Source organism: Austrofundulus limnaeus, unplaced genomic scaffold, assembly GCF_001266775.1.
Source record: "Austrofundulus limnaeus strain Quisiro unplaced genomic scaffold, Austrofundulus_limnaeus-1.0 Scaffold1254, whole genome shotgun sequence".
NCBI classification, from domain to species: domain Eukaryota; kingdom Metazoa; phylum Chordata; class Actinopteri; order Cyprinodontiformes; family Rivulidae; genus Austrofundulus; species Austrofundulus limnaeus.
The window spans coordinates 50,909-62,099 of NW_013953656.1; the positions used below are offsets into that span (position 1 = coordinate 50,909).

The 11,191-nt window shown below is 40.1% G+C and overlaps 1 protein-coding gene across 1 annotated transcript in view; it reads right to left on the reverse strand.

Moving 5' to 3' along the window:
• cerkl (CERK like autophagy regulator) overlaps nucleotides 1-11,191 on the reverse strand; it is a gene marked incomplete at its 5' end in the record, with an annotated part of 37,359 nt that overhangs the window by 19,044 nt on the left and 7,124 nt on the right. The window contains 2 exon segments of the mRNA XM_014031455.1: nucleotides 6,480-6,543; nucleotides 7,090-7,221. Of these exon segments, the coding sequence (XP_013886909.1) occupies nucleotides 6,480-6,543; nucleotides 7,090-7,221 (196 nt within the window).

An 11,191-nucleotide genomic window follows, 5' to 3' on the forward strand; every position in this document is an offset into this window, starting at 1 on the left:
GGTAGGAATAGATGGGGGGTGGAAATACACATCTGCTGTTAATATGGTTGTCCTTTCAACATTAACAAACACTCCTACGAACTTTTGACCAATCACACAATAAGTTCTTGTGGATGGAAGCAAAAAGTTCTGCGGGTGGGTTGTGACAAAAGGGGTGGCCAATTTGACACTGAAAACATGGATKACGTAATTTTCATCATGAAACTGCAATAATCCAAATAAATTTCAGCAGTTCAGAGGGAGTGTGTAGGCTTTATTCAGAGCCACATTTTATTATTATTATTATTATTTATTATTTTAAGCAAAATATGAATTGTTTTTTAATTTTTAATTGTTAAAAAACAATGTTTCTATATTTATGAGGTCCTATTATACCTAAATAGTTTAGTTTAATTTATTTATATAGTGCCAAGTCACAAGTTGTCTCAGGACACTGTASATAAAAAGAACAATGTAAAGAAGAAAGCAGCAGATTGTGTTGAATCACTTCATCACAGTCTCCCATCCTGAGCAAACGGTGGAGAGGAAAAACTCCCTGCTAATCAGGAAGAAACCTCCAGCAGAACCAGGCTCAGGACAGGAGGGCAATAGGGGAACCATGCCCCCCATCCCCCCCATCCCCTTTTTATCCTCTTGAAGACCAAGGTTTTTCCTTTCATTACCATTTAACTCATGCAGACTTTGTTTCTAACTGCATTATTACCAGCTGGTCAGCAGCTTTATTTGACTTACACTTTTTTGGCTTTATTTTTTATTTAGATATGGCCTGAACCTAGTGACTGTGCAGTGAAGGACACTGAAATCATTACAGGCTGTCATGTCCAAAACCTAAAGAAAAAATATCTGATTGTTAAATTTATTTACTCCAGGAGTTTTGTTTTTGTGTAAATGCTTCTGCATGTTGGTTTATGTGAACATTTTGTTTTGAAATAGAASATGAGTCAGATGGATGTAAAATGATAAATTAGAAAGTTGCTGGTTTTGACTCCTATGTTTGGTTGCAGAAAGCCTTTATCTCTCACTGATGTCTTCAGTGAAGGCCATGAAGAAGAAGTTGTGTGTGGGTGGTAACTGCTGTWTCAAATATGAACAACAGGTCTCTGATGATAGTCTCCATTACCTTGGTCCTGGCTCAGAGCCGAGCCAAATTCAAGAGTCTGTCATCTGACCTAGTAGATGYCTTCTGTAGCAGTACATGTTGCATAAGTAAGGCCAACAAGACTTCAAAGCATGTGGGTGCAAGTACACACCCATGTTTTACATGCATAGCAAAATGTATGTAAAAGGAAACTAAGCAGTTTCCATTAAACTGCACATTTTCCTTTATGTTTTCATGGAAGGACTGGATTATATTCTGCAGTTTGGGTGGGAAGCCAATCGGGTAAAATCAGGAATAGTCCTTGACGACTTACAAGGTCAAAGACCAATGAAGGCCATGTAGAGGGTATTTTGCTGCTTGCAGCATTTTTCCTGTAATGCTAGCTTCAGACCAAACACATTTTGAGTGTCAGAAACACGCCCAACGTCTCGAGTTGAACGCTTGTGCACTTTTAGATCAGACGCTCGTCACGCCCTGGGGAAGAGCCTCTTGGTTGTTTTACTCTGCACGTCTCTGTACTGTATATGGTGGATGCAATTGAGGGGTGCAGTTAAGAACACTCATTCAAGAAGACATACATGACAAACATGGGGGAACAGGTGAACCAGTCATGCAGCAACAGAGTTGCGCTACCTTTAACAGAAAAAGAAAACCAAAAAGGAAAAAACAAAACAAAACATCATATTATATCAACAAAAGGTGACACACTATGGTGCTTATTAAAAAAACCTCTGCATAGAGCATATTTATTAGCCAGAAGAGTAAGTCAGTTTAGAGGGCGTGTATCTGAAGCCATGAATGTTGTATGCACTTGTGTGAATATCTGAAGAATGAGTCTGTAATCAGTTGTTTGGGAACAGAAGAGAATGTTTTGAGCCAGGCAGACAATAATTTTTCATCTGCCTTCATGTCCACTGGTACATCCAGTGTGGCGAATCCAATCATACRGTGTGGAAAARTTCTGTTGAGTCRTGCTATCAGCTTCTCCAAGATCAATTCCATCTGGCCAGTAAAGTCCAGGGACCACAGCCGGCCCGCGACCCTCTGCAGAACTGCTTGCAGACCAAGTCCCAGCTCGCTCAAGGCAAAAGTCTGAGTGTTGATAGAAGGCAATCCTTCGTATTGGTCAGGAAGCCAGGAAATTAATAGCCACCAATGCTGTTTTGTAGAACACCAGGAGACCACCAAGCCAATCTGTAGAATCCAGTGATCAGATATATATCCAGAACAGAGCAGAACAGAGGTCCCACCTTTGACATGTCCTCCCATGGAAGAAAATTTTGTTCCAAACATTTATTAAGAGACCAGATAACCAAATCCATAAAAATAAAAATATCCATAATTTCTGGTTTCGGAGGAAAACGTAGGAGGCTCCCAAGCAGCGAAGCAGGGAAGATAAGGGAGGGCAGAAGAGAGGGAAGGAAGTGTCTTACTCCTCTGAGAGCGGGAAAAAAAAATAAACACGCTTCACTGAGCAAGAGCATGTTGTGCTCACCAGATAATTAATTCACCAGATATTGTTGAGACATTGTGAGTTCGGTGAGTTTAACCACTCCAGGAGCTGCATGCTGACAACGCTCGCTTTCTGCTCTATTTTTGTCCCCAGCTCGATTTGACACTGTGGTCAGTTTGACGAGCTACTGACTCACATCGGTGCCTAAACCTCCTGCCAGGACACCAACTATATGTACGGGATCAATCTTGTGCCAGCAGGAACTGAATTTGAATTCCTCAGATTCAATCTGAACGTGCATTTTTGAAATTKAATGCATTGGTTTGAAAATAAATTTCACTAAATGGAAACTGAATTTAATATTTTGTATCTGAATTAATTTGCTTTGAAACTGTATTTTGTTCAATTAAAATTTCATTTTGTCTACTTTCAATTTCAGTTCTAAAATTCAGATTTTTGTGTCACATCCTGGTCCTTGAGAAAGCCAGGCAGAGTAATCAAACACAGATCCACAGATTTATGTTTCATGTCAGTGAAGCTTCCTTCTGGATGTAACAGAGTTGWTACAATCTGCTGTAAAAGAGACAAAAAAACACTTATTTTATTGCAGTGATTAATTTTACCTATAGCTAATGTTACATTTACATCCCACATTGAATCAGTCAGCAGCAGCTGTTTGATCAGTATCTGCCTGCAGCTGGGAGGGACGCTGTGAGGACTGATCTGTCTGTTAAAGCTCCTGCATGCTGCTGCCGAACTGCCGAAATCGTGCCGAACTGTCGCAGTTTTATGACGAAAATTGCGTCACTTCTGTTCGCATTGTCAGCATTTCGACATTTCTTGTCGCAACCCGCCGGTCGAACTTTTCACCCCCCTCCACATAAGAACACATACTAACTGTGTGATTGGTCAGAAGTTCATGGGACTTTTGTTTGTGCTGAAGGCGCTCAGACGCTGCATTTGCTTCAACCACTCGCTTCAACAAAAGAAAGGAAAAAAAGAAGAAAAAAGCGATCGCTTCCAGAGCCGACTGTTGTACCAGGAAGCAGTGATTTAAAGATAGTCAATGGTCAAAAACTCATAAAAGAGGATAAAACAGACATTTTTCACGGTGGAATCTGACTGATAAAAACTTTGGAGCTTAAACGGGACCGGTTTGTGAAAAAACAACGTCGAGTGAAGAGCCATGGACTTTTTTTTCCCTGCATTGCACTCCCCGGGGAAGGAATCCCATGCAGTGACGTATGCTGGAGCAGGAGGGCTTTCCCAGCAGCTCGGCTCAGGGTGTCTCAGGAACTATGAAAGGTCAGTGTGAAAACAAACGCAGAACRACCATGTGACGGCGCATCGACCGGTCGACAGCCGAGCGACCATACAGGCATGCAGGCTTTAGACCCCCTACTGCAACTGAGCCATGGAGACACACCTCCACCTGTGAGCAGAACCGAACAGAGTGATRTTTGACAATTCAGGTGTGTCGCAGGGACTCTGACATGAACACAGCTCTTCCAAGAGCTGCTGCTGAGCTCCTCCCTGGTCTCAAAGCACTAACAGACAGATCAGTCCTTACAGCGTCTCTCCCAGCTGCAGGCAGATATTGATCAGATGCTGCTGCTGACTGAGCCATGATGTGATGTAAGTGTAACTTTGTCTATATGTAAAATTAATCACAGCAATAAAATAACTTTGTTTTTGTCACTTTTACAGTGGATTGCATCAACTCTGTTACATCCAGAAGGGAAACTTCACCAAAGTGAAACATAAATCTGTGGATCTGTGTTTGATTACTCTGGCTGGCTTTCTCAAGGACCAGGATGTGACACAAAAATCTGAATTTTAGAACTGAAAGTAGTCAAAATGATTTTTTTATTGAACAAAATACAATTTTAAATCGAATTAATTCAAATTCTAAATTTTAAATTCAGTTTCAAACCATTAAATTCAGTTTCCATTTAGTGAAATTCATTTTCAAACCAATGCATTCAATTTCAAATTAATGAYATTCAGATTGAATCTGAGGAATTCAAACTCAGTTCCTGCTGGCACAAGATTTATCCCATACATACAGTAGGTACTCAATTTCAGCTGAAGAGCTCCTGTCCATCTGTCTCAGGCTAGTGGGCAACATTCAGGAAACCATGTTGTTTGAAACTGCACCACTATGTCACATAACAGAGYCTTTCTGATTGGTTGACGCTCCGCGTCGAGCTGTGAAAKTTCACRAATGCATGTCAAATGCTCAAACAAMTACTGCTGCAAAACGTGCTAGGCACACTGTGAGGTTTCTTGACACCCCTAGACGCGCGTCCACCACCGACTTTCATGTAAACCTGACGCTCCTGACAATGCGTTCATCTGAACCCAGCATAACTGGTGAAAGATCGTGTCCAGGGTTGGCCTGTGGGCACGAAAGCTGTACTGGAACTCTGGATGGACAAGTTCAGCGAGCATCTGTAGATGAACCAGTAAAACCATTGCAAATGCCTTGCTGCCTGTATTCAGCAGTGAAATCCACCTATAGTTTTAACAGTTACTCCTGTCACMTTTGCTCTTATAGAGGTGATGATTCTGGCATCTTGCAAGTCCTGTGGAAAGACACCTTCCTGCACCTGCATAACAGCTCATAAAGAGACAGCAGGAGTGTTGTCTTACATTGCTTTATGAGGTCAGATGGCATGGCATCATTACTTGGAACCTTCTCTACATGTTTATTBTWATTATTTCTATCATGTTCTTTCTTTGTCTCTTCCAGAAGAAGGTGCACCTGGACCAGTCCTGGACCAATTCTTCTGTGTTTGTCTGTGTCTCTTTCCTGTCCTCCAAGCAGCCGGTCGAGGCAGATGGTCTCCTGTCCTGAGCCTGGTTCTGCTGGAGGTTTCTTCCTGATTAGCAGGGAGTTTTTCCTCTCCACCGTTTGCTCAGGATGGGAGACTGTGATGAAGTGATTCAACACAATCTGCTGCTTTCTTCTTTACATTGTTCTTTTTAYGTACAGTGTCCTGAGACAACGTGTGTTGTGACTTGGCGCTATATAAATAAACTGAACTGAACTGAACCTTCTCTGAGGCCAGGCTGTCACTGGGTTTGATCAGTTACTGGATGCTAGACTACTCATATATCTTGTGTAGTTGGTAGACTCTCAATGGCATCCAGGTCTATGGCACAGACGAAGTTTGCTGTGGTGTAGAGCTCTGAATGCTCCACCCACCTGATGGACAAACAAACCAACACCACCAAAAACATAACCCCGCAAAGGTAATAATAAATATTTTAAAAACATACAAATATTTTTAAAACAATTTAATCCTCTGTAACGATAAAAATCAGTACGATTAAGCCTCCACATAACATACACTGATGACTAAAACCCAAGGTGTCATGATCATTGTTTCATGGTTGTTGTTAGAATTTTTCTGTTTCATTGTTTGGTCATCTTGTCTTATTTTCTTATTTCCTGTTAGTTTTCTCCATTTCCTGTAACATGTTATCCTCAGTAGCTTCTTAGTGTTTTTGCAGCCTGCCTCACTCACCTGTCCATAGTCTGTAATCACCCAGGTGTTTCCTCTCCCAATCAKCCTCAGTTGTATTTAACCGGCGTCATGTCTTCATTACCCTGTTGGATCATTGCCTTTCATGCCTCGTCTCTGTCCATGTTGTCTTTTGTATTTTTGCTGCCACATCAGCCTTTTTCTTTTGTCAATTATTAAATCTGTTTTGTTTGCATTCAAGTCCTTGTGTCTGTCTGCATTTTGGGTTCCACACAACAAATCGTGTCACAAGGTGTTGTATTTACCAACATGTTTTGGATTTAGATCCCATTGGAAGTTATGGCTGAAAAATAAACTTTTCTTTTTAAAGGATGCTTCAGTTTCCAAACAATCTTTTAAACAAAGGGAAAAAAGGAGTAAAAATAGAGAAGAAACTAACCCATCATATTTATCCAGTTTGCATTCCTGGATCACTGAGAGAGCATGGCCCTTCCTCTCAGTCACTGGAAACAGACAGAGAAAGACAAGTAAAGACAGAAAGAGTAAGAAAAAGGGAAAAAGACAAGGTAAACAGATGGAGGGACACTGAGATAAAGATAAATGTCCCTGCATGTGTGTGGTCAGAGGAACACAAGCATGTGTTCGATAGCTGCCAAAAAAAGTGGGACAACGGATATCACACCATCTGCCGGGACGAGGGAGATGAGAAGAGTAACCATGAGAGAGGAGCTGAGGGGAGAAAACAGAAAAGAGGGGAGGAGGAATCACAGAAGAGGAGATGTGAAGACAGGAAGTTGTCTCCCACTGTCGCAACAGATGGGTTAAGCTCCGCCCCCCTGTATCAGGTTACCTAGAGACTAAAAACTGCCATTAGCTCTGACCTTTGCACCTGAACATGCAAGCACACACATGCACAGATTTCAGTCATATTGTTTGACATAAAAACACAATGGTTGTACCATCTTTACACAACACAGATGGCAAAAACAAATAAAACTATGAACCAATGGTTTTTTTTTGTAGGTAAATAAACAGACGCATCTTCAAACCTGTGATGTCAGTGTGAATATCAGCCATCTTAAAAAGAGGAGCCACATGTTCTCTGTAGATGTGAATGGCCTCCTTCTTGTGGCTGCTGGGGTTGATGAACACCTTCAGGTACCGGGGACGACTGCTGAACCCTGCAGGCAAACAAAACACACAACTGAACGGTCCACAAGTCTAGGTGGGGTGTAGTTAGTCTTAAAACATAATGCAAATTAATTATTTACTGTGCATTGCTTTGGTCTGGTTCTGTTTTTTGGTCAGTTTTAAGTGATTCATTTCAGATTGTGACATTTACAGTTATGGTGTGGTACCCCTCTTGGCAGTAATCAGAACAGGCAGCTCCAACAGAGAATGAGACATAAAATATTTTACAGCTGTCTGAGTTGTGTTCAGATGGTTTTAATACAGTGATATGACCAGTGCTAACTGTGGACCTCACATTAGCTTATAATGCAGGAATAGCTGCAGCAAAACTTGCTGTGTCCAGTTGTTGAGATATTCTTTTAAAGGGATCCCTGATTAGTTGTATCATTAGACTTTATTTGATAAACATATATTTTACTGTAAAATATAGGCTGTAAAAATACTGTAGGATGTTTAGTTTTGTACATTTTTTTAAATATATTTTAACACGGACGGAGCCATTTTATTTSCACACAAAGCATTCTGGGTAAATGATGACGTGGATAGGTCCTCGGTGCGAGGCTGCTAGCGAGCTATATCCACCCTGAAGGTTAATCTTGGACAATATCTGATGATCGACTCTTTTAAATGAAACCAGAGAGCGTTGACAGAGAGGAGAAGGTAGAAATGACTCAGCCTGGAACTGAAAATATGGATGGAGGACCTCAGTGACGAAAGGAGAATGTGTAGCGCTAAGCTAATACATATATATGGTGATAGCGTCGGGGCTAACGCTAAAGCTAACAGGCTAAGTTGAGGAAAACAGAGCTGCTTCATGGAAGAACAACCTCAGCTTAGCCTGTTAGCCTTTGTGCTAGCACTGACGCTATATTGCCTTATATGTATTAGCTCAGTGCTAGCACGACAAACAAGCTAAACGTAGGTCCTCCATCCATATTTTCAGTTCCAGGCTGAGTCATTTCTACCTTCTCCTCTCTGTCAACGCTCTCTGGTTTCATTTAAAAGAGTCGATCATCAGATATTGTCCAAGATWAACCTTCAGGGTGGATATAGCTCGCTAGCAGCCTCGCACCGAGGACCTATCCACGTCATCWTTTACCCAGAATGCTTTGTGTGGAAATAAAATGGCCCCGTCCGTGTTAAAATATATTTTTAAACGTTTAGTTTAAAAATTATAAAAACTGAACATCCTACAGTATTTTTACAGTCTTTATTTTACAGTTAAAATTTATGTTTATTAAATAAATTCTAATGTTACAACTAATTGGGGATCCCTTTAAAACCCCATTTGTAGCAGACAAAGTGGAGAGATTAAAAAACACTTTTCTGCCGACGTGTGTGGCAGTGATGAGTTATTGGTTAGTGATACGATCTTATAATTCTGCATGTGCGGGGTTAAAGAAAATTGGCTAAGATGTATACGACCATTATTTCTTTACTTTTATGTTTCTTAGTATTATTTTACAGAATATTTCCCCCTATTTAACTTTATTAATCTGGAGTATTAACGCACAACTATTGCTTCAAATCAAATTAGAAATCCAATGTAGAAAACCGTGTACCTTTCTGTTTTATTTCAAGCAGTAAAAATTTAAAATATCCTACTTTTAGGTCATGTGGGTGCACAAGGCATTAATTTTTCTGAATTAAATATTAGATTGGACTGTTGTCATGAGACAACCATAAGATCATCCTATCTTTTTTAACAGAAAATGCAATGGTAATTGTAAAATTTAGTTGATTATTCAGGAAATGAATGTCTGCCACACCAATATTTATACTCAGGAGGCTCTACTGAAGATGAACAATGTCAAAGAGATTTTCCAGAAAACTTCAGTGACTTGATAAATCTAGTAGGAAAACTCTGCGGGAGGTTAGGGTGTGAATGCAAGCACAAATCTGTATTTTCTACAGCCACACTTTCTTTATTGCAATAAGGCTGTTAGACAAACGCAAAGGTAAAAAATAAGCTTGAGATTTGTATAATAAATTATGTTATTTTTGTATTTGAACACAAGTTGAATAGCTATCTGTTTCCAGTTCTGTAAGACAGAATTAAACACGGAAAACTGTAAAAAAAAAAAGCCACGTTAAACCTTAAATAGGACATTTCCAGTTCAATGAATCAGTTAAGCTGTACTCATTGTATTTACTTAGTTGACTCATAATCTGCTAAGCAACACACAGCGTCCTGACTAATTAGGCCTCAGGATCAAAATTTCCAATTGTCTTATTTTATAACGAATACATCATCATCCAGAATCAAACTGATTTGGAAACTGGTGAAACCCTGATGAAGACAAATAAAAGTTTTTACCTGACGTACTAAAACATTTAAAAGAATTGTGCTGCCTTTTTACTTTTGCAAATTTATAAATTAAAGTGTATCTATAGTAATATGTACAAGAAAACTTTAAAAAGACCATCACAAAGCCTCAAGACCTTTTGATTTAGACTATTTCAAAAGATTAAAAGACAGTTTGTCTTTATAGAAGCAAAGTATAAAGTAGATATTATGTAAAGTACAGACGTTTCTAACACTGTTCCAAAGTGTATACATGTGTGCAAAGGGACACACTCACATAGATCCACTGTGCAGTTCATCATTAGGATAATAAGCACATTATGAATCCCCACAGACCAGTTCAGATCAATACACACCAGCTCCATTATCCAGCTCATGACTATAATCTGCTCTCAAAAGGCTGTGACCTTAATAACCCTACAAACGTACACAAAATGCATCTCCTTCAGTCACTCCAGAGCTCTGACCTGGTTCTCTGGAGATCCTGTGAGGAGCCATCAGACACCTCCACACTTTGGACCCACCAAAGACGACAAGTAGCCCACTGCTTTCTCAAAAATGCAGTTCAGCCATTTTGCAATTAATGATAGAAAATAGAAATAGAAACTGAACTTCTGCATTCTTCTTAAACCACATGTTTAACTGTGTCAGTGTGCCCCAGAGCAGATGTGGCTGCATCGTAGCTTACCACCAACAGTGTGTGAATGTGTCTATCAGTGGGTGAATGTGTCTATCAGTGGGTGAATGTGTCTATCAGTGGGTGAATGTGTCTATCAGTGGGTGAATGATGGAAATGTAGCGCGCTGTGCAGCCATTAGGGATTTGATAAAGCTCTATGTAAGTTTAACCCATTTATTATTAAAAAGTTTAAGGTGATGGGATAACACATACTCCTGGTTTATACTGTACTTAGAGTTGCACGTCTTGGTCGCTCTGAGAGTGACAAAAATTGTGTAACTTTGTCTGCTCTTGTGTGCATTACCTCCATTCAGAACTCTGCAATGCATACCTTGCAGCTCACAGCATGTGATTGGTCAGAACTTTGTGGGCGTGTTTGTTCATGAGGAGCACTGCAGCTGTGGAGCATGGACCAGAGCACGACTCTGAGCAGCTCTTCCTTTTGAATGTTATTTTGTTGAAAATTATCTTTTTCCTGAAGCTGGTTGATGACCAGCTTTGATGATTCCATTGAACGCGTGAACATGCATCTGATGTTCATGTCTTTTTTCCTTTGCCACAGTTAACAAAAGGTTTTTCCTCCTCAGTCTCTTCATCCAACACAACACTGATAGTGAGAAAATATATATGTCAGCCATCCTTACTGTTGTTTATATACTTACCCAGTGGTGGGCGCCAGTCCGCTAAAGCACAAATCTGCTAATTGCGGACCTAAATATTTCATGTGCGCTTCAGCGGTCTTACTAATTTTTATAATTCATAAGCAGATTTGCGCTTTCTAAAATTAAAATGCAGTACCACTAATAACTAATTATCTACCAGTCATCATTATGTTGAACAGCAGAAGGTATGACTGTCAATGAATCACAACACATGTGATCTATCCAACAGCACCCCTCCCAGATAAACACATCCTTGCTGACTGTTGCTTTGGGTCATGGTTCTCATTTCCCACAATGCTTTGTGTCTGCTTACAT